The sequence below is a fragment of the Alosa alosa genome, chromosome 1, assembly GCF_017589495.1.
Source record: "Alosa alosa isolate M-15738 ecotype Scorff River chromosome 1, AALO_Geno_1.1, whole genome shotgun sequence".
Taxonomy (NCBI): Eukaryota; Metazoa; Chordata; class Actinopteri; order Clupeiformes; family Clupeidae; genus Alosa; species Alosa alosa.
This window is the reverse complement of record NC_063189.1, coordinates 34,831,518-34,859,328: the sequence shown is the minus strand read 5'-3', so window position 1 is coordinate 34,859,328 and position 27,811 is coordinate 34,831,518. Positions and strand designations below refer to the sequence as shown.

The 27,811-nt window shown below is 41.8% G+C and overlaps 3 protein-coding genes across 9 annotated transcripts in view; 2 read left to right on the top strand and 1 right to left on the bottom strand.

The window, feature by feature from the left end:
* Positions 1–6,124, top strand: part of LOC125289167 (myomegalin-like) — a 47,459-nt gene extending 41,335 nt beyond the window's left edge. For 2 of the 6 annotated variants that reach the window (XM_048236298.1, XM_048235904.1), the window contains 7 exons: positions 895–1,148; positions 1,418–1,492; positions 2,048–2,203; positions 2,860–3,120; positions 4,169–4,294; positions 5,355–5,471; positions 5,787–6,124. In XM_048236298.1, coding sequence (XP_048092255.1) covers positions 895–1,148; positions 1,418–1,492; positions 2,048–2,203; positions 2,860–3,120; positions 4,169–4,294; positions 5,355–5,471; positions 5,787–6,109 — 1,312 coding nt within the window. In that variant the 3' untranslated portion in view covers positions 6,110–6,124. The remainder of the gene's footprint in view (positions 1–894; positions 1,149–1,417; positions 1,493–2,047; positions 2,204–2,859; positions 3,121–4,168; positions 4,295–5,354; positions 5,472–5,786) is intronic. The other 4 variants (XM_048235991.1, XM_048236127.1, XM_048236053.1 and 1 more) reach the window with 4 other exon arrangements.
* Positions 6,125–6,180: 56 nt separating this feature from the next.
* Positions 6,181–11,334, top strand: wu:fj49a02 (myomegalin). Its single transcript, XM_048236420.1, has 6 exons — positions 6,181–6,355; positions 6,630–6,835; positions 6,963–7,106; positions 7,190–7,328; positions 7,556–7,602; positions 8,786–11,334. The coding sequence occupies exons 1-6, from the start codon at positions 6,196–6,198 to the stop codon at positions 8,834–8,836; spliced, it is 747 nt and encodes a 248-aa protein (XP_048092377.1). The 5' UTR covers positions 6,181–6,195; the 3' UTR covers positions 8,837–11,334.
* Positions 11,335–11,488: 154 nt separating this feature from the next.
* On the bottom strand, positions 11,489–17,759 carry LOC125303236 (5'-AMP-activated protein kinase subunit beta-2-like). 2 transcript variants are annotated; one of them, XM_048256860.1, is made up of 8 exons: positions 17,656–17,759; positions 16,561–16,718; positions 15,860–16,017; positions 15,638–15,731; positions 14,107–14,221; positions 13,881–14,014; positions 13,713–13,781; positions 11,489–13,445 (listed from the first exon to the last, which is right to left on the bottom strand). In XM_048256860.1, the coding sequence occupies exons 2-8, from the start codon at positions 16,702–16,704 to the stop codon at positions 13,368–13,370; spliced, it is 792 nt and encodes a 263-aa protein (XP_048112817.1). In that variant the 5' UTR covers positions 16,705–16,718; positions 17,656–17,759; the 3' UTR covers positions 11,489–13,367. The 2 variants fall into 2 exon arrangements, with proteins under 2 accessions (XP_048112817.1, XP_048112824.1); XM_048256867.1 differs by having other exon boundaries at positions 16,561–16,738; positions 17,656–17,745.
* Between the last annotated feature and the right edge of the window lie 10,052 nt (positions 17,760–27,811).

The following is a 27,811-nucleotide window of genomic DNA, read 5'->3' as shown; positions in this document are numbered from 1 at the left end:
GGCTGCTTTGAGGCTTACAGCAAAGCAGAGGAGCAGTTTGAGGTATCTCTCTGTGCTGTCAGACTGCAGACAGCAACAGGTAGGAACAAGGGGGACACAGAGAGAAAAGAGAGAGAGATAGAAAGAGAGAGCAAGAGAACGAAAGAGAAAAGGAGAGCCTGATCGGAACTCGTGTAGCACTGCGGTACCATGGCTCCTCTGTGGAAGTCCATGTTGTCCAAGAGCAGCCCTCTGTACCGTGACTCGTTGTTCTCCAACGCGCTGTGGGGGGGTCGTGTGCGGGAGCGGGAGCTGGCCCTGCTCAGGAGGCAGCTGGAGGTGGAGAGGAGCGTGCACCACAGGCAGCTGCAACAGTAAGGAGCCTCCGGAGCGCAGGCACACCACACCAGCACACAGACCAGACACGGAGAATCCCACCACACCGGCGCACAGACCAGACACGGAGAATCCCACCACACCGGCGCACAGACTAGACACGGAGAATCCCACCACACCGGCGCACAGACTAGACACGGAGAATCCCACCACACCAGGGTCTATGCAGAGCCAGCTTTGAAATGGTCATTCCTCGTTGCTTAGATATTCCTGTGTATCGTATTCATGCTTTTGGTCAGGCTTTACCATTTCTTTATAGTTTTCATCGGTACAATGTGTAGACGGACACTAAAGCAAAATATACATCAAGAATCTAGGGTCAAAGTGAAAGCCTTGAATTCAGGGTGTTTGTGATAGTGTGGTAAGCTTGTACTCAACTTCACTGATTGATGCTCAACTGTCATACAGAGGACTACTAATGTGGGGAGATGTAGGATTTGGTGTAAAACTGTATTATGAACTAACCTACCCTTTCCCTGAGCTACCCAGATTTCTGATGGTCTGTTTCTGCTAATACAGGTTGAGTAAGGAGCTTCAGCAGAAAGATAAAATCATTGAGTCTCTTCACACCAAGCTGCAACAACGCCCAGATACGCCTTCGAGCTGCCATGCCATGTCAGAGACCACCGACCAGTCGGACAGGACCTCCTTTGTGTCTGACGAGCGTGGCTCGACTAATGAGGAGCTGGAGCTGGCCTCAGATATGGAGGGAGGAAGCGAGTACGCCCCGGAGAGACAGGGGGACAGGATGTGCCCTCTGAAGAATGCCACAGGTAACCAAAATATCCCTCAGGAAAACTGTAGTCTGTATATGGTCTGATAATAGTCAATGATATGCGCACATGTACATAGTTAGTATTCAGTAATGGTAGTATAGCTACATGAGTCAGACTATAGCAATAATGCATTGCCTGTTACCATTAGAATTCCACCTATACAACTCCTTAGACCGTGTCATCTTTCTTGGACTCCAAGAGAATCACCCCTCCTCTCTATTCCTGTACCCCCCCCCCCCATGTCTCCCTCCACCCCTGTCTTCCAGAGCGCCCCACCTCCCTGCCCCTGCATAAGAGCCCCAGCACCCCTGTCATGCCTGTGGACAGGCAGGCTCAGACAGGTACGCAGGGCGCTGCTGCTTACTCTTCACTGCCATGCTACACTGTTGCTCTGCACACCCTCTTGTGTATGGCTAAGGTTTCTCTTTTGCTACATCAGGCTCCTTAGTATGTGAGCCATGGTATCAAAACCCTTTTCTCTTTTGCAACATCAGGCTCCTTAGTATGTGAGCCATGGTATCAAAACCCTTTTCTCTTTTGCAACATCAGGCTCCTTAGTATGTGAGCCATGGTATCAAAACCCTTTTTTCTTTTTTGCTACATCAGGCAACATCAGGCTTAGTATGTGAGCCATGGTATCAAAACCCTTTTCTCTTTTTGCAACATCAGGCTCCTTAGTATGTGAGCCATGGTATCAAAACCCTTTTCTCTTTTGCAACATCAGGCTCCTTAGTATGTGAGCCATGGTATCAAAAACCCTTTTCTCTTTTGCAACATCAGGCTCCTTAGTATGTGAGCCATGGTATAAAAACCCTTTTCCGTCCTCGTGTGCTGCTGTGTCCTGCTCCTGCTGTCTGTTTCCGTAGTGATGGGTTCTTTCTCCGTCCTGTCCCCAGATTTCTACCCCAATCCCCAGTACAGTTCTGCCCCGCCGCCCCAGGGCTACTTCATGCTCAGACCCTCTGCTCCACAGGGCGTGACTTTTGCCCCCATGCACAGAGCACACTCTGCTGTTGAGCTGCACCAGTACCCACATGGGCTGTGGACAGGAAGTAAGCCAGATGTGCACAGGAAGTTAGGTTGCAGTGGTGTGCGCTCGTGCTCTGCCTGTGTGCTGATGTGCATTATAATGAAGCAGGTTTTACTTGATGCAGCATGACCTAATGATAACTATCGAGCCGCAGAAAACTAACAAGCTGAAGGTTTCTGTCAGAATAACGTTGGTTCTAGTGTTTGTATGGGTTTTCTCAGCTCTCATGTCTGTTTTCTAACAGCTGATTAACTCCAGATACTTTTAGAGTTTTAGCCATGATTGAACTACTAAATTAATCCAGGATTAACATCATTTAATCTGTAATTGAATTGACATCATCACAGCACGTCTGCATGAAACTCACAATGCCATTACCATTGTCCAAAAACACTATGTTTGAAAGACCACGCTTCGCCTACCATAACCGTCAAGTGGCATCTGCTTTGTTTGTCTCTGAATTTGCATTCCCATATTACAATCATTTAAACAATGTGCCCAGTGGAAGATGTAAATCTGGTAACAACTGCACTGAGGGCTTAAGGTTTGCTTTAAAATCATCTTTAATCCACCAAATATAAACCGGATGAACACCTACTGTAATATCTTGAAAAAAAGTCTCTATTTAAATAATCAACTCAGTGCCAATGAACATATGCTGTGTTCTGCGTGTGACAGCAGGTTTTATGGTGCCTCATGCCAAAGCCCTGTCCAGTTACTCTCTGACTGGACACACCCCCACCAACCCCCACGCGTTCGGCCCGATGTCCCACCATGCTCTGCACCAGGCCCATCTTGGCGCCCACAGCGGAGCCTCCACCCTCAAGACCAACGCCAGCCTGGGGGAGGGCAGTGCCCTCTGGGAGATGGACAACACCATGCAGCCAATCAGGGGCTTCTCTGGGTCATCAGGATACCAATCAGGAGGAAGCCACACAGGTTTGTAGTCTGCCGTTGTTAACTGCTGTTTATTCAGCGATATTGCATGACAACGGCATAACTGGTTAAAGTGGATAATGGATATGTTACAGGAATAAGAATACAGCCAATACCCACAGTGCAGGATATAAAAACAGAAATAATATCTAACACTGGATCAGTGTAGCAATCATAGCTTACATACTAAATAATAAGAATTTCATCAGAGCTTTGTTGTGAGTAGGCAAACATGTATTTAATGGCAGAAATGGGATGGGCATTCAGTGTTTCCCACATAATTTAATTGTATTTGTGGTGGTAGGTGAAGGGGGGGGAGTGTTGAGCAAACATTCTGTGTCAGAGTCAATAAAATGAATAGCCTATAGTTATACTTGCCTTGCACGACAAGTCGATATTGACAAGTAGCTGTAACGTTATAGTGTGCTAACCTTGACAACTCAACAATATTCTAATGTTAGCGTAGGGATACTGCTTCTTATATGCTTGCACAGAACTTAATTAGAGAGAGAGAGATAAAAAGAAAGGATTTCATCCCATATAAATTAGTACAACATAAAAAATCATTGTGTGGTGGTCAATGTTGATATTGTGGTGGGCCGCCACAAATAAGTCAATGTATGGGAAACACTGGGCATTGTTAAGAAATTATCAATATCGATGACATTGTCAAGTCTGCGATTCCTTATCGATTCCCATATCGATTCCTGTACCATTTGCTGAACACTTATAGGATGGCTTTGAGAGTTGTTGGCTTTGAAAGTCTAATTTAAAGTGGTTTTAGAGAATGAATACCAAGTGTGCAATATCAATACAGAAGTTGAATGCTTTAAAATGTCTAAAAGAGTAAACATTTCTAAACCAAAGCTTTGTATTGGAATCGTTAGTGGAATCGCTAACGTGTGGTGTGTGCCGAGAATATCTGTGTTTCAATATAAATGGCAGTGTGGCAGTGTGAGCCTGACCTGTGTGTATAAATAGCAGTGTGAGTCTCACCTGTGTGTATAAATAGCAGTGTGAGTCTGACCTGTGTTTCACCCCATGCACCCAGGTGTGGACCTGATTGAGGAGCACCTGAGGGAGATCCGGAACCTCCGCCAGCGTCTAGAAGATTCCATCAGAACCAACGAGCGCCTCAGACAGCAGCTGGAGGACCGACTGACAGGGGGACAGGGAGGTGAGAGGGCAGGAGATCTCTCTTTCACACACACACACACACACACGCACACACATACACGCACACACACACACTCACACACACAAACAGAGACACACACACACACACACACGCACACGCACACACACACACACAGACACACACACACACACACACACACACACACACACACACACACACACACACACAAACAGAGACACATACACACACACACACACACACACACACACACACACACACACACACAAACACAACGCACACACACACACACAGACACACACACACACACACACACACACTAATTCTGGCCTACTTACACCAGGTAATTGCTGCATTGTAATCTCAAACAGAGACAATTGGCTTAGAACATCAATGAGGCACAGGGGACCCACTTGCCACTTGGATTTTGATATGCACGACAGTCTCAGTTAAAGGAGAATTCCGGTGTGATATTGACCTAAAGTGTGTTGAAACATGACACCGAGTGTGAACGTATGTCTTATAGCTCATCTCGCTTGTCCCCTGCACTCAGAAATCTGGTTGCTAGTTAGCAGATGCTACCAACAGTTTTTCGTTAAATGGGGGTGCCTCGGCATCGGCCTAGCCACAAAATAAATCACTGTTTTACACCATTTACGAGGCTCAAAGTAGCTCCATACTTCATTGGTAGACTTCCGAGGGCCTTGACATTTAAAACAAGACATTGAGAACTTTGACTAAGCACTGGTAGTTTATTTACAAGACGATTTATACAGACAGTACCTTCAGGAAGTTTACCGCTTGCCACCATCTTGAATTTAGTCGCGCGATAAATTGTTTTACTCCAGCAATGAATGAACAGGTATGATAAGGGATCAGATTCCAAATATAATTCTGTGGAAATGCATGGATTCCAGTTGCTTAGCACGGAATTATATTTGAATCACTGTTTTACCAAATTATTTCGATAAAACAGTGATTTATTTGCATGGCTAGGCCGATGCCCGAGGCACCCCCGGGAGTTCTCCTTTAAGGGCAAAGGGATTGGGACCAAAGGGATTTATGTGTGTGTTGCTTGCAGGAGCCCCCACTAACATCTACATCCAGGGGCTGGAGTCCGTCACCCAGCTGTCCAATGAGATGAGAGCTCTGAAGGAGGAGAACATGGGCCTGAAGTCCAGGCTGCAGAGTAGCAGAGGTACCCATTCAACATCACACCCACACATCTTTAACAAGAGTTAAAACCAGAAAGACTAGATACGATTCTCCCTAATGTTTTTGGTTACTAATTATTCTTTATTTTTAAATGATTTTACCTTGTGTGTTTTATGTTTTCTTTTAATTATGATCTTTACCTTTTGAACTATTCTTTGACTATATTGCCCTTCTATGCTTTTATTTGTTTGGTTTTGTTTATGTAAAGCACATTGAATGACCTCTGTGTATGAAATGTGCTATACAGTATAAATAAACTTGATTTGACTTGTATTTGCGTCCGTCTGTGTGTGAGCAGACAGCAGCGAGGAGGCGCTGTGTGGGCGGGCGCGGCTGCAGCAGGCCGAGCTGGAGGCTGATCAGTGGAAGGAGGAGCTGCGGCGGATGCAGAGCCACAGCTGTGAGCAGAGCCAGCAGCTCCAGCAGCTCCGCCAGGAGCGACAGGCCAGCCAGGAGCTCACCAGCAGGCACGAGCAGCGCACTCTGCCTACACACACACACACACACACACACACACACACACACACACACACACACACACACACACACACACACACACACACACACACACACACACACACACACACACAAATGGTATATTTATGTAGTATACATGTTTAAGAGTGCTGTGTGTCTAATCCAAGCTAACACTGTGTGAGGCTGAGTAACATACCCAGCACTACACACTGACGCGGTCTGCAGTGGTGATGGTGATGGTGATGGGCATGCTGTGCTGTGCTGTGTGTTGGTGTGTTGCTCCTGCAGACCCGGCTCCATCTCCCCCAGTCAGGGACACCGGACTCTTCCCTGCTGGGGCCTCCTTCACCCCCTACACGGAACTGGAGGAAGTGCCCATCACGACTAGCGGTGTGCTGCTAACCTTCCTGCATGTTTTACTGCATGACAAATATGGCATACTCACATATAACTGAATGGTATTTAAATCCTTGGGGGTAAATTATGGTATGGATTATTGTACAGAAAATAGTTTTTAGACCAACAGGAAGGTGTTACATTTGCACTGGATTGGAACATCGAGTAGAGTGATACAAGTAGTAAGAAATGCCAAAATTACTGATGAAGCCTAGTAAAGGTGCTTGGTTATTTTCTTAGTTCATTAATGTATGACTTCTACACATAGACTCCATGGAGCCCCATGGTGATCTTGAGGGGGAGGCCCCTGATGGCTCCTTCGCCAACCGGAACGGGCGTCACGCCATCGGGCACGTGGACGACTACAGTGCGCTGCAGCAGCAGGTGCTGGAGGGAAAGGGCCTGGTGCAGCGCATGGAGGCGGCCTTGCAGGCCTGCCTCAACATGACCCTCCTGGAGCCCAGCACCGGCAAGGTAGAGCCCCCACCAGAGCACTCAGCGCTCCAGCGTTTACATTAGCAAACAACATCATCCATAGGCACCATAAGACCGAAAACCAGCATGATCCTACTGCAAACCTTTGTTTGGATTTCTCCTGCAGGCTCTGGACTATGGGAGTGTGAAGAGTCTCCTCTCTGATACGAAGACCCTGCGCCAGATCCTGGAGGAGGCCAACTCTCTGCTCAAGATGTTCTGGAGGGCGGCGCTTCCCAACCATGAGGGCAGCAGCATGCACCTGCAGAAGGTGAGAATTGAAACTCCAGGTTGACATGTGTGTTTCACGGTATGATGCTGAAACTGACAGATGGTGTGTCTTGCTCTCGACAGGAGCAGACGTTGAAGGAGGAAATCCACTCCCTGCGGCTGCGGATCTCTGAGCAGGAGGACGTCCTGCAGGGCACCATCCAGAGGCTGAGGAGCACCAGCCGCACCAAGGAGAGCATGGAGCACTTCATAGTCAGCCAGCGTGAGTGCTGCCACTCCTGCCATTAGAGATATGCTGAATTTACCTGAGTTTTCATTTGCCCAATTACTTAATTATATAATTAAGTAATGATATCATTAAAATGCTATATTTAAAGTAGTTTGTTCTTAGGAGTATTTGTTATTGTTTATGAAGAAGAAAAGGAACTGTTTAAGGAAGAGTGAGCAGGGACTGACCTTGCCTGCCCTCTTCTGTCTCTGTTCCCACAGTGTCGAGGACACGTGATGTGCTCAAAAAAGCCAGAAGTAACTTAGAGGTAAGAGTTTGTGAATGTATTCAACTTTTCAACTGAGGAGCTCTGCATGCCAACAGCTCTGGTTCAAATATCACTGATAAATCATATTCAGGCCTGGAACATATTCAGGCCTGGAGTTAAGACTTCATAGTCATAGTATAACAACCATTTTGTCCTTAACACAATTTTCAACAGGAGCATCAATGTGGTCCAAAGTCTCTGCACACGACATGTGTTTCTCCACTCCTCTCCACATGTGTCCTGTCTGAGCTGATTTCAGAATTCCCTCCTTGTCTCTGACCTTGCATTTGTCCTCTGTGGTCTCCCCTTCCCTCCCTCTCTCCCTCTCTCTCCTTCTCTCTGAGTCTACTCCAGAAGAACGAGCTCAGGATTTCCTCCTTAAGCTACTCCTCTTCCTCCCTTTGCCATGGTAACGGTTAAGCACACTGTGTCCCACCTGTCCCTCTCTGCTTGTGCCTGTTTCCTCTTACATCACTGCTTCTTCATGACATCACCTGCTTGGCTCTAACTCCCCAAACTGCCCAGAAACTAGTTTTCATTTGCAGTGTTGAATTGACAACGTGCGTGCAAAGTGCGGAGATTGAAATTATGAGGATAAGGGCTTTCTTCCCTCTTCCATTGAGAGCTTTCAGTTGAGAGGAGACTTCGCCAACATACTGACACCTGCATTTGTATGAATATAAGGAAGCTCAGACATAACAGCAGATCATTTCTGGAACATATGTGATGGGATGTTGACATTTACTTCTGCATTGACAATGCTGATATGACAGAGCATGTTGTTTTGAAGGACTCAGTTGAGATCAATTTCTTATGATCTATCCATCAACATTTCTGCCTCCATGTTGCTCACCCTTTCTTGACTCTCATATAGAGGATTAATGTAGGATGAATATGTTTAGAGTAGCTTTGTAGTTCAGTGGATTGAAAGTAATGAAGTGAGTATATATAGACATGTAAGAACTAAGTACCTAACGTACACACCATGTGGTCCATGTATTCTGGGAGTTTCTCAAACCATTTTTGGAAGTGATGGAAAGCCAATATATTATTAACCGAATGGGTTGTGCAGTGTTTTGTTGAGTAACCTGTAACATTTGGTGAGATTTTACAATCAGTCCAAAGCTGCAAATGTGAGACTCTAATACAACATCTCCTACCCCATTTTTTTCCCTCTCCTCAGCTAAAGTCCCCAAAGGTGCCTGTGATGGGCGTCCTGATTGGGGTGTCCTGAGTCCCAGTGCCTCGGATGTTCCAGCCAATCAGCGTTCAGCCAAGAAGCGTGGGAGAGAGTGCCTACTCCAAGCTGTTTCCTGTTAAAACCAGCAAGCAAGACCACCACACCTTTGGCTCCCAGCCTTAAGCCTGTCTTATCCTGCCCTCTCTGTTCCCCTTTTCTTCTCCTCCTCTAAGTTTCTTCTCTTCAGTATTCTCCCTTCTACTGTTACTGTTTGTCTCCTCCATCCTTTCTCCTTCCTAGCAACAGAGACTCTTGAAATATCTTATGATTGCCTTGCAAACTAGGGATGTAGGGATTTGAGTGTTCTTGTAAGGGATAGTGTGCGTCCTAGCAGCCATAGAATGTCTTTTCTTACCTGGCAGCTTATGGACGGTTCAATGTAGATGCATGTTACTCCACTGTTTGTGAAAATGACAAGTGTACACACACTAAACACTGAATATGCATTTGGTACACAGTTTGCACACACAAGTTCTCCTCAAGTCATGAAAGTCTGCAGCCATGACACACACATTTAAATGTGGTACCTTGAAACTTCTGAAGACAGCTTTGCTACTACACACTACTGCCCTCGAATCCCTCTGGAGATTCCTCAGGGGTTTTAAGGCATTACCTTTTACCGCAACTTAAGCGACACCTCTCAAGGTCGGAAGACCACTGACAATGTCATCTCAAGTCAGGAGGCCCCTCCTCACCCCTCTGATGAGCATGTGCAATAAGGACTGATGTTCACTGAATGCAGTAGTACCAGCTTTTCCCTTTTGCTTGACACTGGAGCTGAGGCGTGTGTTTTATGTAAGCGCTAAGAGACCGTCAGTGCAATATTACTCTTACTATTAACTGTCGCAGTACTACTGACTGAATCGTAGTTCTTAAGCAGTTCTGCATGTGGGAGAGGTAGGAAAAAAGGAAAATGACACCATGTTTGTGTAATGGTAATCACCAACCTTTGCCAAAGTTTGAACTCCTAATTTCCTTTATTTTTTGCCTTATCCATGTAACTCACAATGTCATTTTTGTGACCGATAGAGAAGTTGGTTGCAATTGACCCTGTGCCAACTTGGACCGACAATAAGGAATTGAATCTGTCTTATTCTTGGAGAGCATTTTGAACCAGAGAGGCAGTAGCTGTTCAAGGTCTTTGATTATTTTTTGCATGTCATTTTTGACAAGCCACGCTCTTTACTTCATAAATGGACCAAATCTAAATTAAGTTAGATAATGATTTGATGAGATTTCAAATTAGATCAAAAACTATCTTGTTGAGTGCACCTGTGAACCAACAGGAATGCATTTTCAATCTGAATCACTGGATTTAAATATGAATTAGCTACTTTGTTTCATTTGGTTCAGATTGCCATAACATTCCCATTGCATCTACCATTGCAATAGATGTTATATTTTCTCCATGGTTACAAACTTTGGCAGGCCACTGGTGGGACCATAACGTTATTGATGTCATCATCAGAGATAGGTGTTCCTTTTGCGCTGATTCTACAACTGTGTCCCGCTGTAAATTTTGCTTACTTGTGTTGTACTGTACATAGCTTTTTGTTCTTGCTTTGTTCTATTGTGTGACTTATCAACATTTGCTATACATGCAAAATCAATTATCTGGGTAGCTGTGCAATAGCCCTTAGTTTACCCTATATAACTGATGTCAACGCATCATTTTATTAGGAGAAATAGCTTTGAGTGCCCTGTTTCCAACTATGCGAGTATTGATTGTGTTTTGGCTGAAAATAGTTTTAATTTGGCTGCATACTCCTTTTAACTAAACCTTTGATGTAGAGATGCCTTTATCCTGAATGTTTCAGGAATCTGTGTGTCAGCATTAGTATTAACTTAGGGCAGAATCACTTTGTTTGCCTTCTAAGGTTAGACAGTATTACTCCAATTTTGCTCTCTGTAGACTTAACCTTTCCAGGCCTTGTTTGCGCGCCGTGGTGTGCAGGCCTATTGTATTGGCAAATCTTCTACTCAAACAATTTGGTGTTAAAACAAGTGGTTTCTTAAAGTGAATTGAAATGGAGACAAAAGGTACCAAAGTCGTGTAAATATTTAAAGGTGGAAAATGAGCGTAAACAATGCCTCTCTCAGAACTAAGAGTCCTGTGGCATTGGTGTTAACATGGTGGTTCTGTCAAATGTATTATGTGTAAATAGTGTTTAAGAGTGTTCCATTGCTAAGGTTAAGGATATGCTAGTGTGTTGATAAATAAATGATATGCTAGTGTGTTGATAAATAAATGATATGCTAGTGTGTTGATAAATAAATGATATGCTAGTGTGTTGATAAATAAATGATATGCTAGTGTGTTGATAAATAAATGATATGCTAGTGTGTTGATAAATAAAGGATATGCTAGTGTGTTGATAAATAAAGAATGCCGGTACAGGTCCAGTGTTGGGCTGTGTATCTGAAGCTGACTGTTACAATGTGTGTGCTGCACTGATGAAGATCTGGAGATTAATAAACACAAATGCAACATGTCTCAATGTCTGTCTACTGTCTGAAAGAAACAAGTTCATATTGCTTGACAAGGCTTGACAACCACAGACTACATGGTCGGCTCAGTCTGCTGAATATGTACAAACTCTTTCATCGTCCAAATGCCTTTCACCAAAAGAGATGACAAGAGGAAGATGGTGGCAGTTTTCTTTAATTTCAAAACAAGTGAGACACCCTTACAAAAAATGACTACAGTTATGGGGCAAAAGATCTGCAGTTAAACTACAGTTTTCTGAAGTACAATGCACTTTTATGACAATAATACTGTATTTCTGTGGTAAAGATCAATACGATCAAAATGTAGTTGTAATGCATTTTATTCATGTTCAAAATCCTGTACATGAACTGCAATTCCTCAAAATTCCTCTGAGGTTTTGAGACTTGGAAAAAAACTGCAGTAATTTTTTGTAAGGGCAGTGACGACTTCACAGACCTACATCATTATTGAAAGTAATACGTTTTTTTCAAAATTCAAGTTCTTCCATATTTTGCCCCATAGTCAGTTTTCATAGTAACCATATGCAGTCATTTGTTTTTGTTCAGTAACATTTGAGGGGTAAAACACCATCCAGTGATAACTGAAATGTCATGAAACCAACAGTTATCACCTAGCCATAACAATCTGTCAGCAGCCATCACATTTAAAGCACCATAAAGTACATAAGTGCAGACAAATGAATGTGATGCACCTGTTTAAATATGAGACTGAAAATGAGAAATCCATTTGGGTTTCATTAGTGAATTAAACAACCCAACATACAACTAATTGAAGTTGTAACTGTAAATGACTACAATGGGCTTGCCATGTATAGAGTGACATTTTGGTTGAGACGCAAAGCACACAAATAGCACTAGCGCTGACTTACATTTGAAAGGCTACTTACAGAGGAGTTGCAAAACCTGCCAGAGAACTCCATGTCAGAGGGACAGTCAATTCATTCATAAGTGATTGTTGGTTTGGTGCTTGGCTTGATTTATCAGTGTGCTCATCAGGAAGTAGCCCTCTAGTTTATGACAACATAGCCTGTGCCTCATTACCTGGGTTTAACATGCAGTTTCAGTATTTGACCTATAGAAGTACTCCACCCACCTAATTTCACTGGAGTGCTGACTGATTGAAGATCATCTCAACCAGTTATTCAAAAAATGTGCTGAGAGTATATCTGACCCAGATAATAATAATAATAATAATAAAAACAGTTTTCATGCTATTCATGCATTCACAATAAATAGTTCTATGTAGCAAATCAAGCCAACATAATGCAATAAATATATAAAATACAAACAGCAAGAAAACACCATCTGCAACTGTGATATCTGAGATGGTAGAGACTACACTCTCCATCAAAACAACAGCACACAATTTGTCTACTTCATAGGTCAAATATTACGCAAACATCCCTTCTCACTGCCAAAATGAGTGTGTTTAAAGTGCATTCATTATTATGGACTGATCAAGTGATCAGTATTTTGTATAAAAAGCTTTATCTGTCTGAATCCACTCAATGTTACATGGACTTTACCAGGTACAGTATGCAAATTTAAAAAAAAAAAAAATTCTCCTTTTGGGCTGAAATAAATGCATTATAACTTCAAACGCTGATCGCCATGCATTAGAACACACTAATCTTAAAGCTTTCCCACACTTTTTTGGCCTACAAGCCACTGTTAAACAGTCGAGACACCCAAACAATGTTCAAACACTCAAGTTGGGCCATGGCCTTCTCCTCGAAGAGTTATATTGCTTAGCTATCAGACAGAAGCCCTTGTAAGCTATTTTACATTGCAAAACCATGCAATCCAATCACCCGTCATTACAGTCACTAGGTGCAGTATGCCCTTAAGTCCAGAAAACATTTAACACATCAGAATGCATCTTGTGCGTTTTCCTTAACAGAGCAGATGTCAGAAGCCTGGAATTCTGGAGTGTCCTGGTGCAATCAGCCGTCGGTGAGAACAACAGAATGCAAACGTGCTCACATGAAGCCCCTTCAGGTACACACATGCACTCACTTTAAATGGGCTTGTACAACAAAGAAGTTACGTATTTCTTCTTATATCTGTGTGTAGCACTTAGGACCATAACTCCATCCTGTGGAAGAGAAGGAAGGCTGGTTTTCACAAGAAATCAACATTGATCGTCTTTCTTTTTTCAGTATTATTACCTCTGCCAAGGAGAGTGCATCTCATAAGCTTAATCTATAGGTCTTTTAGACCTACATACTTGTAGAAGTATGCAAATGTTTGACTGCAAATCAAAACGTGTACGTTCTTGTTACACAAAAATTATTAAGTAGACATTACTGAGAATAAACATGTACTTTCAACTGTTCAAATGGGTTTGTAGCTGTTGGTTTACCTTAATTGAAAGAGCATAAAGATGATTCAGCATGACGTGGTTTGGCTCTGGCAGCAGGGCAGGATCACACTGCATAAGGAAATGTGAAACATTACTTGTCACAGCATCTCAGTTTTGCAGTGAAATATGACTCGATACAGGAACATTTTACACAAGACTTAAACTCACAGATATGTTTGTGTCCTTGTTCAAGATGACTTGTAAGAGGTGAGGAGGAAGAATGGGCGGGGCTTTGAAGCGTTCCTCTGGTCTGAACATGTACACTTCCTGTCCGTAAGGACCAGGAGGCGAGCTGGACAGATCTGACCACAGGACAAAAAGTCCTCATAATCAAGTTTCAAAGTGCAAATTGACAGATAACATGGATCTCTGACACTTGTTCGATGTGACATACCTGACGTGTCTGAACATTCCAGAGAGTCCACTTGTAGAGCGTCGAACACCTCAAAGTCAGACTTCTTCACCTTAATCAGGTTATTAATGGTGCCCAGCTGGCTGGTGACCACAGGCTGAGAAAAGGGCACACAGGTCAGTCATAATGTAGGATTGTACAAGAATGGTGATCAGACTGACAGACCAAGGCTTTAACTGAGACTTAAGTCACATAAATTACAATATGTGGCATTATTTAGTTTGCAGTACATCAACATTAGCTTGATTGATATCAGACCACTTCTTAAACTGAGATTGAAAATTGGTCTGGGGATGCTTCGTTCTCTTCTGATTTTCAACCATACATTGGTTCGAACGTAACCAGCATCGAAATCAAACCTAAATTGATGAATCAAATTCTAACCAAATCTTTTCAGAAGTAAAGCAAACACATTTTTCTTGTGAACTAAACAGATCTGCTGAACAAATTCAAATCTGCTCACAGATTCGACTGGGTTCCCCAAGGCTACACACATCCAGCATTGAGTGAAAAATGGTAAACGGACGGCACTTGTATAACTTTCTTCTACTTCACAAATCACTCAAAACACTTTTCCATTTCAGCCCTCACACCCCCACACACACAATCCTGGAGCGATGGCTGAATCTCCCATGCAAGGTGCCGACCTGCATATCACTATGAGGTTCAGTGCCATGCTCAAGGACAGTTCTACAGGATCAGGAGGAACCAGGCCAGAACCAGCATTCTTGTGAAAAGACTCCTCCACCTCCTGCCTCCTCATCACGTGCTATCAAAGTGTCATCATCACTCATTGATCTTGCACATATTGTGCTCATCTTTTATTACACTCACTTAACATTTTGAATGCTGCGCTGCGTTAGAGCCACAGCGTATTGTTATAGCTATGGACACACTATGGCTCGTTTGAAAGGTGAGACTTTAAGCTCTCAGTGGGTACAAACCGTTTATTTCTACATGCCTCTGTTTCTGAGGAATCCCAAGCTAAACAGTGGCTAGTTTTCATCAAAATCCCTGTTTTTTTTCTAGAAATGAAGATATACAGTAGCATTCAACTTTTTCATTTTCCCCTACAGCACCTGAGAAGTGTTACCTGTAAAGTTTCCGGGAAGTGACCTGGCGAGACTGCCATCTTGTGATAAACCCACGAAAATAAATGGTCTGGTTTTGACCTGACATGCATGCGTCACCAATTCGACCCAAAGCGGCAACCATCAAAAGCCGAGTTAAGATAAAATGTCCAGATTGTGCATTTTCATGACTTTTCGATCGTCATTTATTTCAGTTCTATTCATCATAGAATTCCCAAAATCGCACATAAGGTGTGTTAGAGTGCCTATTTTCGGATTTTTTTTTAAAAAAAGGTAAAAAGGCAATATTGAGTTTTTGGCACTCCATGCATGGGAGTGACAAAAAACAAAAAACGGAATATTGCGTTTTTGGCACTCAAAGATTTAAGAAATAAAACTGCGGTATTTGTCATGTACAACATGGTTTAGAAAAGGACACTAACCTCTGACGGGTCATGGACCCACTGTCCATCAACGAAGAACTTGTACTGGTGCTCCCCCTCAGGCAAATCCAGGATGGCCACAAAGTCATTGTGGCTTTCATTGAAGCACACAAAATACATACATAATATGTGTATGACAACTTGAAAAAGGGAGTTTCTCTCAAACTACAGGCTAACACAAACAGAAAGTTGTTTAAAATCACAGAGGCTGAGATAGGCTACCTCTTAATGAGAGGAATTTTGGTGCTCCAGTTATTGAAGGAGCCAGCAATGTAGACCTCCTTTCCTCCTCCTCCCCAGCGGATCACTGTAGGCCTGGCTTGAGGACTAGTCTTAACCATGTCTTCTAAGTCTGGGGTGAAGTCTTTATCTCCAGGCCCCTAAGAGACCCACAATTATATGTAAGTAGTCCCCAAGTATGCAATGTAGAAGACACAGTAAACTATCACTCCAACACAGATTTTTCCATTTCACATTCAAAAGGGAAGGCTCCAAAAGTAAAAGCAAATCTCAAATCATGCATTGGACTTCCATAAGGGAGAAGTGTGGTATTCAAGATGTGACTCATTAATAATGAGGCACAAAGATAACCTTGAGAAAGGTTTGCGCTGAACTCCCATGCATTCTTTCTTTTCTGATTATGTTTTAACCCCACTGCTGTTTCCTTTAACCCTTAAAGGTGTAGGTTTTTGAACGTTCCGCAACAATTGAAGGTTCTAAAATTCTATGTTGAATTCAATAAACCCAGATTTTCTTTAGAATGTTAATTTCCCAACATTCCCGTCACACCGGTGTGACGGTACTCCTTTAAGGGTTAAGTGTTGGGTGGGGTAGGCTTACTAACAAACTTAGATTAAGAAAACTACCCCACTGTCTTACATGACAGCTGACAACTGAACATATCCTACAAGTCACCGCATTACCTTTGACGTATTGAAGATGTTAGGGTCATCAGTGCTGTCTACCATCTTACAGGGCTCCAGATCTTTATGGTCGCCGGCACTGTCGGAGCGATGGGCTTTTGCTCCATGGCGATCACCAGACATGCGATCACTGGTGTTCCCCATGCTGAAGTACCAACCTTCAGAATATTTATACAAACTGACGCATTCGAGGAAAACAGTAGCAAACAGGTCAGCTTTAAATAGTAACTCAACGTCAAGTTCGAGTGTAACAGAAGCCTGATTAAACAGGGCAGACAGAAACATTATAGTAGTAGGAGTAACTTCTTGGTAACTGGGACATTTAGCTGTCATTCACGTTTAACTTATTTGTCCACTGTCCAGCAGTTCTTTGCATCCATGCAATAGCAAGATACGTACATTTACTAGATAGTTTGCGGACCTAAAACAACTAAACTGGTACACCCCTGACAGTCAATGGCATGTCCTTTCCTAAATTAAGTTATTGACCAAACAACAAACTGATTCATTAACGTTCACTCAGCAAATACCGAATTCGCATAACTTAGAACGGCTTGGGGACTAACGTTAGAGAAAGTCAAATGGCAGATGACACATATAATCAACCATAACGTTCCTTATAAAACAAGCAGCAAAATAAAAAAAATAATTTGTTCGGCAAGTCCGACACTCAAGCTGTTAACGTTACTAGATATGGACATTTGACAGCTTGAGCCGTTTGACAGCTAACACCTAGAACTAGTTCTACCTACTCCGTTATCTACGGCGTTGAATGTACAGAAGTAGTATTGCTTTACTCCAGTATAAGTTACCGAAGTATTAACAATATACTCTATGATAAAGGCCAAGCTGGAGTGGAAACATACAATGTTAAACTCATAGCTGCTATGGGTAAAACGTAGGTTGTAAGTAACATTACTTTCGTCGTCGTTGTGAGGAGGCAGCAGCAGAAAAGGTAGCGTTAGCTAAAGCTAGCTATGAGTATTTTTAGCTGTGTGGTAAGTAAACTCAAAAATGGTTCTTTACTATTGGAGTTCCTGCTAACTAACGCAATATTAACATACATTTCAACAATTGCAATAAAATTAGACTTACCTGTAACTTCAAACAATTGTCAATGTATTCCCTCTCCGAGGCCTTCCTCCAACTTTGACAACATTCTCCTAATGCCAACACTGTACGGCAACAACAGAAGTTCTAAAAAGACCTGACATAATTAGAAAACGCAAAGAGTGTATTCCAGCTGACAACTGAAATGGAAATGTTTCTAAAGACATGTATCGTAAAAAGAGACATAATAATAATAATAATAATAATAATAATAATACATAAATAAATAATTAATTAATCATAAACATTATGTAACCTACATTAGCGGTAATCCTCAAATAGTTCAACATTGTTCAAATGTGTAGGCCTACACAACAAAGTGTACCTTTAGGCCTCGTCTGCTCATTTAACTAATTTTATGAAGGTGTAGGCCTATTGGTCTGATAAACTAAATGTCTCTGGAACACATATGGTATTTTAACTAGCTAAGTCAAGTAATTAAAGGGACACTTCAGCCATTTGCATTAAGCTGTATCGTTAGAAACCCAAACATGTTTTTGAATGGTCCTGCATCATTCCCTCATTTTGCCCTGAGATGGGAGAAATACGGATTTTAGTGTTGCAGTTCCTGCTTTCAATGATATAAAAAATCGTCATTTTGTGTCATTGAAAGCAGGAAGTCCCATATCTTTGTCGAGGGGGTGAGACTACAAACAAGCTCACTCCTTCCTCATTTTTCCAGGGGGTGGGACCCACTCACGCTACATACCTATTACAGATGGGCTGATTTGACATGGAATTACAGTATACTCTCATTCAGGCGTAACAATCCAGTCACTAACCTCTGCTGCAGCTCAACCTTGTTGCTGGAAGTTAGCCTAGGGACTATTTTCAGGTGCTGCATGATATCATGCAGCTGCGACTAGGTGTTCCTTGATTATTACGCTGGAATGAGAGTATAGTTCTATGTCAAATCAGCTTAGAAAATCGCCACGTTTCATTTTCCGTTGGTTAACAGATTGTAGCATATCAGGATTGCAGTGTATTCATATACAGTATGCCCAAAGTTAAAAATGTTGCCTGTGCAATCAAATATGACAATAATGGTTCTTAGTCAGTATTCACTTTTCCAGTCACACACACTCACGCACCATTACACCGTACCATCCAAACACACATACACCATACCCACACGCTATTACTCCTCCCCCCCACTCACACACCATTACCCCACACACACACATGCACAAACACCAACACCCCCCACACACTCCATTTCCCCACACACACACACACACACACACACACACACACACACACACACACACACCATTTCATCACCCCCTCCCATTACTCCCCTCATACCTCCCACCATATCCCCCCATACACACAATATACCTTTTTAATTACTTTTAAATTATTCTTTAAAGTTGAGCTGGCTCTTGAGCAAAATAATTTCATTATTTATAATTCCTTTCATGAGAACATGACAATAAACTACTTGAACTTGAACTTAATTGAGGTCTGATGCATCTGAATGTTAGCCTAGAAATCTAGACGCACCCTAGCGGCAGCAAATGTAATTTGCAGCCAGGGTAGTCTAGCAACCCTCCGTTGCCTTGCAAGCTGGAAAAATTCAACTTCGATCAGGCCAATCACATTGTGTATAGAGTCAGTGGGCGGGCTTAACATAATGATGGCAGAGTTGCGACGGCTCCGTGTGAATTCCCTGCTACTTGAAAACAAGGAAGATAGATGCTGCTGCTGGCGAACAGCGCGACACGAGTTAAGCTTGTTTAAGTTGGCAAAAGTTTGATCAACTAGCCAACTAGCTCCACTGGTGGGAAAACACATGAGTGGGACTCATGAGTTGTAACGCTATCCTATTGAGTTCCCAGACCCTACATCTTGATGTGGGTGTGGCTCGTCAGGCTATCTGAATGTTCTATTCACATTTTCTCTAAATCACCCTAACTCTGGACATGAATAGTATCCACTTGGAGAGCAAAAATCATGTTTTTACACATGTTTTTTACCACTTATTTGCCATATGCTGTACCTTTGTTAAGAATGATTCCTTCTTCCTTAAAATGCTGTCATGATAAAATTTGTTTACGGTTTCCTAGAAAAAAGAGGCAGCTCATCTTACACTGCCCCTTTTTTCTAGGAAACCGTAAACAAATTTTATCATGACAGCAGGAAACCGTAAACAAATGTTATAGATAGTGATTTTTGGATCATGCGCCAGACCAGCCAGACCAGACACACAACTGAGCGCAAGGCTTAATAAAAGTGAAGCGTCGGGATAAGAATAAGCTTTGTGCCGAATTTTTGATCGTCAAAATAGAGGCCATTGTGTCATGTGAGGTCAGATATGTTTCTGTGTCACATATTGTGTTTCTGTGTCACATATGGGTTGTTTTTTTTTTTCATTTTTAAATAAAACAAATTCCATGAATTTAAATGAAATAAAAAAAAACACTTTGTAATTGCAATGTTTTTCTATTAATTATCCAATTTTGCAATGAACAGTTAGTAAACTATAGGCTACATCATTAAAAATGGGTGCCTCCCAGGTAGCCTGTCTCAACTCCACATTAGTGGGGGTGTGCATGTTTTCGCGCAAATTTTTCTGTAGAATGGGGCCTTACACCCCATTGTTCGTGCAAATTCATCTACAAGCACCAAATTTGGCACGGACGCAGTTGAGGGCCTACTGAAATGATTTAGCCAGGGCACCCGAGCCAATGGTCCCTGAGACCAAGATGGTGGCCAAATCCAATATGGCCGTTGCCTGAAAGGGATTTGGCTATAGCTTTTGAGCCAGATGAGATACAAATACAAACTTGATGTCTATTTTACCTTTTTTGACCATGGGAAACCCTTAGGAATACTTACATTTATGATTGGGTATATCAAATCCCCTGAGTTCAATATGGCCGCTGTCCAATAAAGGGTTTTGGCTACAAATTTTGAACACAAATGCGCTACAAATGAGGATGTTGTGTCTATTTTATGTTTATTGACCAAAGAAATCCTTTATAACCACAATTTTGAAGGTTATTCTCAATGTTGAAATTTGCAATTTGCCATTAGTGGCAAACTTCTCATTGTTGCCAGAACTTTGCTGGAAGTTTGCCTCTAGCAGCCAACATTGGCAAACTTCTGGTAATATTTTCTAGTGAACTCATTTGTTTCCCACAAATCACCCACATGTTTGCTGCAAATCTGCCGCAAACGTTTAATTTTTGTAAGGGTGTCATTTCTCCCTTTTCAAGTACAGTATATCAGGAGTAGATGCAAAGCTAAAGTAAGTGTGGAATAAATAAGAAATAGGCCTACAGAAGACTTCAGAAGACAGTGACGCAAATAACTTTTGTGATCATACGCTCATCACATTGCACATTTCAAAGAAAAACAAAATGTACTACAAAATGTATATTGCACTCCAAGTAAATGAATAGGCTATATAAAGAAAAAGCATGCAGAGGCCATGTAATATTTTGTATGTATTAGTGAAGTGATGTCTTTGCTCTTTTTCTATAGTTGATTTTTGTTATTTAAGAATTAATTGTGAAATAGCCTACTCAAAATTAGAGATTTCATTCATATGAAGGAGCCAAGCAGTTCGATGTGCACTTTGAAGTGCACTGTCTGTGACTTGTAAATAATTATATGACATTGGTTCCTGTTATATAGTGCACTGTCTGTGACATGTAAATAACTAGATGTACCGCATAGCGGTACAAAATATGACCGCCGCTCCTGTACATCCGTTCTGCGAAAATAAATCACACTTCAATTTGTCTCCATATTTTACTCCATCCCCCACTCTTGAAACTTTTGTGTATGCTTGTTTGGCATGCCTGAGTGTGTGTGTGCGGCTGCACAGAAAGTAGCCTACTGGTGCTGAAAAGGTGAATAGATTGTAGAATAGCCAAAGAAGATGTAGCATTGTTATAAAACCTTTAAAATATCTAAACAATCACAAGTAGGGCAGTTCATCACAGTTCATCCATTGCAACTGGAAAGGTCACTTACACCTGTAGGCTACATTGTATTTGGGAAAAGCAAAAGGTATCAGCATAATTTTATTTATTTATTTATTTATTTATAAACAAAAACATCTCTGTCAGTTCCATGCCGTTTTCAACAGCTATCAAAAACAAAGGTCATTTTTGGATGGATGGATTTTTTGTGAATGTTTCTTCTTCTACATAAGATTTTAGTCATCTTTAGTTCATGTAATACTTTATTGTCAATGCACAAATTAAGTAACAGTAGTCTGAAACGTTGTTGTTAATGCACAAATTAAGTAACAGTAGTCTGAAACGAAATGCTGTTTTACATCTAACCAGTGGTGCAAATAACTGACATGTCCAAATGGGCCTTGATGAAATGCGTCGCTAGACTGTTCATACACATTTTAACGGGCCAAAGTTGAAGAGCTGTTGTCCGTTATTGTTCGTGCAAATATAGACTGATTCATGTTCCCTTGCATTGTGTAACTGAGGTCCATGGCTTGTCTGGCTTTCACCAGACCAAGCTCAATCTTTTAAGAAATCAAAAAATAAATAGCGGGCCGATCAAGTCCATATGCACCCGATATTGTTTAATTTTCCGATTGAGATATCCACGCTCTGGCTATTCTAAATGCAAAAATGCATCAGGGAGTTATGACAAAACTGTAACTAACAAACTAGATCCTAATAGAAAGCTGTTAGCTTCCCTAAGCTAGGTTATAAGGTAGGCCTATTTACAACAGAAATTGTCAATAGGCTATGCTGGCGACACAAATAAAATCTCCTTTGGAAACCAATGGCTTACGCCTTTACAGTATCAAGCGGACTTCAACTGCCATATCGTGGCGAAAAGTTGTAATAAAATTCACGCAGCTCCATGAGTCAAGGAAAGCGCGAATGACTCTAAATGGGACCCACTACACAGTAGCTTAAGGTGTGTTGCTAAAGCAGCCATATTGAAATGAAGGTGTCTTTGGATACTTCACACACACGTGTTTTTTAATTTCACGTGCTTTTTAATTTAATTTGTATCAGACCGGTGTAACGTTGGTAAATCTTCCATTGCACAGAATTATTTTTGTAGCACGTGCAACAAATGACAGTCGAAAGATACAATTACAGTGCTGCTATCAATTTGCTTGGTATAACCGCATTTATAGTTTTCTACAAATGCAATCAATCAAATTGGCCTGCATCACTCAACCAACGCTAACGGTAACATTACCTAGGTCCTTATTGATATTATAAGATTAACATACCTGCAGTAAAAACCAAGCATGTCCGATAAACATCCTCAGATTTATTTCGGCTTCAAGAAGAAATGGAAATTACATTTCATGTGAACATCATCCTATCCTTAGGCTATTAGACGTTCTCTGCGGTAAACTACACTCCTTGTATGAAGAGTCCATTGTTTTTCCAACCCAATTTTAACTTTCAACAGAATTACGTCTCACTGCAACGACGCGCCATCTAGTGGACAAACGACTACTTATCGTCAATACTGGAAACGCAGCCATGATGATGATGATGAATATTTATTTTTTGGCTTTCTTTTAATCCTACTGAATTTGTAATTATGTATCGGCCCGTTCTAATACCGATAGTATGTGGGTGTCTGTGTGTGTGTGCATGTGTATATGTGTGCACCACCATCTACAGGCCAATGAGTGTACAGTCACTAAATGTACACATAACCTAATTTTTTTTAGACCCCCCCATGGATGAAGTTCTACGAAACTTGGCATACCCCCAGAGAATGCCAGGTCAATCATACACATAAAATTTGGTGCAGTTCTGAACATCTTAACTGAAGATAGGGGCGATTAAAGCAGAATAGTATTACATTTTCATTTTTTACTGGGGGTGCAAATCACAAATGAGTGATTATGGGCCAGATTGATGTGGGCCCTTGAGACCAACATACCATAAAAGATTCTTCATCCTCAGTGCCACGGTTCACGGTAGTTATTTAGGGGCCCAGCACGGGGGGGGGAGTGGCCCCCGGGACGAAACGAAATTTTTACGTAAAAGTCTAGTGGGGCTACATACCCACCAAATTTCATGTGCCCCGGTGGTTCGGTGTCCCGGGTATCGTTGACCAAAAATTCAGGAAGTAGATGACGGGGAAAAAGAAAAAAAAGAAGAAAAAAAAAAGAAAAAAAACCTTTGACAATCCCTATATGACCGCTTCGCTAGTGGCGGTCATAATTATGTATGACTTTGGTTCCTGTTATAGAGTACTGTAAGCACTTTGTTTTCTTAGCTTTAAATACAGTACGTAGCAGAGTGCAGATAAAGAGAAGCAGCAAAAAATTATTACACAAGCAAATGCTGCCCTGTTGCATGATGGCCAGGGGAGAGTTATCTGCTGGAGCGTCTCCTCTCTCAGACTTTCAGGGGTCTGGCATCTATAACCTGAGGGCCAACCGAGGACCTTGGTTTCTGACATGGTCCTGCAGTACTTGATCAAAGGCTCAGTGTCACAGTCACAGTGGAGTGGGTTACCACTGAAGTCAAGTGCAGTTAGACTGAATGATCTGACAGTGGCAGTGCTGAGATTAGTTATGTTATTTAGGTCCACATACAGCCATAGTACTGAAGAAGGTAGATGTAGGCCATTCAAAGACTTGATTCTGTTGCCTGAGAGACGAAGGTCTACCAGGTTCTTCATTCCCTGGATGTTAGTGACAGTGTCAATGTAATTGTAGCTGAGGTCCAACATCTCCAGAGATTCAGGAAGATACAAGAATACTTCATCTGATAATTGATTCCATCCAAGGTCCATTCTCCTTAGGCTTTTAGGCCAGTTTACAGTACCAGGTTGTGGCTCCAAAAAAATTTTGTTGAAGGTTAACTAGATTCATGTGGGTTATTTCATTTCCAAGGACCATTAGATGCTGAAAGTTGTTATAATCGATTGCAAGAGACTGCAGTGCTGGGAATGGCATTTTACAGTGTGGGAACATATTCCACTCATCTAGAGGATTATCAGAGACATTCAGAGTTGTCATGTGTTTCAGATTCTCTGACATTGGACAAGGAAAAAACTTTTCACCGATATGTATGGCAGATAAATCTGTCAAACATTCCATGAATTTATTTAAGGTTGGTTGTGGAAAAAAATCTTCATTGAATGCTTCATTGTCAATGTCTTTAACTGACAATTTTTTGAGACAACATTGTTCAAATGTTCCTATAACAAATAAAAATGTTCCCTCTGCATGTAGTCCCTCTATTATCACCTCCTCGAGGTTTGATTTCAGGGCATACTGTATCAGTGAACAGTATGCCCCATTAACCAACAGATCCTGCAATATTAGTCGTTTAATACTTGACCTCAATATAGTATAATTTATAGACAACACCATGCCAGTTTGCCGCAAATCCAATTTCATTCGTTTCAAAGCCTTTGTTGAATTGTAAATATCCCTGAGCATCAAAGACATTTTGTCAAAATCCTGACAGTTTTCTGCCTCCAGGGTCACCAAGTCCATGTTTTTGAAGCCTCCCAGAGATCCTTGCTCATACTCTTTTTTATTTTTTCCTGCAACCAGGTGGACCTCCTTAATGTCAAGTTTTCTTACCTGGTTCTTCTGGATAGACACAGCATGTGAATTACCCAGCTTCAGCCTCTGCAAATGTTTCAGAGAGTCAAAAGAGGGACCCAGCTGTACTACCTCATAGGCATTGTTTGAGATGTCCAGGTATGTGAGAGCAGGTAGATAGGTGAAAGGTAAAGCAGAGATCTGTGGTAGGTCATTGTGAGAGATGTCTAGGTACTCTAAAACTGGGTTGTTTTGAAATGCCAGTGGGTTGACAAAACTAATTTGATTGAACTGAAGAAAGAGCTTCTGTAATTTCTGTAAAGTAGAGAACATGTGCTCTGATATAGTCTTTACGTTGTTATGGGAAAGGTCCAGAGTGGCAGTATCAGGAGGAGTGTAACAGCTTACATCAGGGTATGTAGTTGATGAGCAGTTCACAAGTTTTATGTCTGTGATGCACTTCACTTCCATCATCATGGTCATTATTGCCACCAGGGTCAGAGCGTTCCACAGAACATTTAAAGGGCTCATAATTCTAAGAACAACATACATTTAGCAAGTTTGTCAAACCATTTCATGTTATGGGAAACATTTTTTAACAAATATTTATGACAATATTTAGTGGCAGATTTTTTTATATGATAAAACAGATTAAAGTTAATAGTTAGTCTGTGACCTCAACATCAGAGCTCAGATAACCCCCCCCCCCCTCCTTTGACCCTCCTATCTCTGTCACCTGCCCTGTGAGTTTCAGTCACTTCGAGCCTATATCATTTGCTAACCTAAGCAAAACCATAGGCCTAATGAAAATCTCATCTGGTCTAACTGACATTGTTCCTCCTCTTCTCATCGCTCAGTCAATTGAGACCACAGGTCCCCACATATTAACGATCATGAACTGTAGCCTTGCCTCAGGTGTTGTGCCAAAGAGCTTCAAACATGCTGTTGTGCAGCCGTTGATTAAAAAACCCAATCTAGACACTTCAATCCTATCTAACTACAGACCTATCTCAAAACTCCCGTTCTTATCTAAAGTTCTAGAAAAACTTGTACTTCAACAAATACAGTCTTTTCTAGATTCACATGGTATCATGGAACCTCTGCAATCTGGTTTTAAAGCCCTCCACAGTACGGAGTCAGCCCTTCTGAAAGTTTTTAATGATCTGCTGCTAGCCACTGATTCTGGAGATTCTGCTATTCTGATCCTCCTTGATCTCACCGCTGCTTTTGATACTGTTGATCATGATATTTTAATCTCCCGTCTAGAGCCCTGTGTTGGTATCAGAGGCACTGCTCTTGAATGGTTTAAATCCTACCTAGCCGACAGAAGTTTCTCTGTCTGCTTGGATGGATCTGTATCCCCCTCTGCGCCTCTTCCTTGTGGTGTTCCTCAAGGGTCTATTCTTGGGCCTATACTGTTCTCATTATACATGCTCCCCTTGGGATCCATCCTTAGAAAACATAACATCTCCTTGCACTGCTATGCGGATGACATACAGATCTACATGCCCCTGAAACATAACGACCCCCAATCTTTTAAACTTTTATTAGCTTGTCTAGAGGACATCAAAGCCTGGATGGCTTTAAAATTTTTAAATTTCAATGAAAATAAAACTGAGGTCATAGTCTTTCGGCCCAGTGCTGCTTGTGACACACAGGGTGACTTGGGCCCCCTTGAGCCATTTGCTAAAGATAAAAACCTTGTTGGTTTGTAAAACACCTTGGTGTAATGAGTTAGACTGTAATTTTAAAATGGAGAAACAGATAAACACAGTAGTAAGATCTAGCTTCTTCCAGTTAAGGCTTTTATCCAAGGTTAAGCCTTTCTTATCCCTCAAAAACTTTGAGATGGCTTTTCATGCCTTTATTTCTTCCCCCCTAGATTACTGCAATGCCCCATATGTGGGCATTAGCTGTTCCTCTTTATCCCACCTTCAACTTGTTCAGAACGCTGCAGCCCGCCTTCTGACCAAAACACGAAGGTGTGAGCATATTACACCAGTGCTTGCAGCCCTTCACTGGCTCCCTGTCCGTTTTAGAATACATTTTAAAGTTCTTTTATTTGTTTTTAAATCTTTACATGGTCTGGCCCCACTGTACATAGCAGATCTCCTGAAGGTGCAGACATCCTCTAGGGCTTCTAGGTCTGCTGACCAACTCCGGCTGGTTGTGCCTGGTTCTAGGCTAAAGAGCAGAGGGGACCGGGCTTTTGCGGTGATTGCACCAAAGCTCTGGAATGAGCTGCCCCAACATATACACCTGGCTCCCTCCTTGAGTGTTTTTAAATCTCACCAAAAAAAACATTTTTATGCCCTGGCATTTAACACAGTCTGATTGTCTTATGTATTTGTTTGTTTGTTTGCCTGTAAATATTGTTATCCTCACTTTTTGTTGTCTTTTTTGCTGTCTACCAAGTCGTACTAACTTGCCTGTCCAGGGGGGTATTCCATCAACCTCGCTAAAGGCCAAACCTGGCTTATTTCGATAAGTCTCGCTAATTTTAGTGAGAATTCCGTTCCATTAATGAGGTTAACGTGAATCCCAGTTTGGTAACCATGGGAATTTATGCCACAGTAACCTGCTCCGTAGCAGGTTAACTTTCAAGCTAAATTAAGCTGTGTTGCAAAAAAA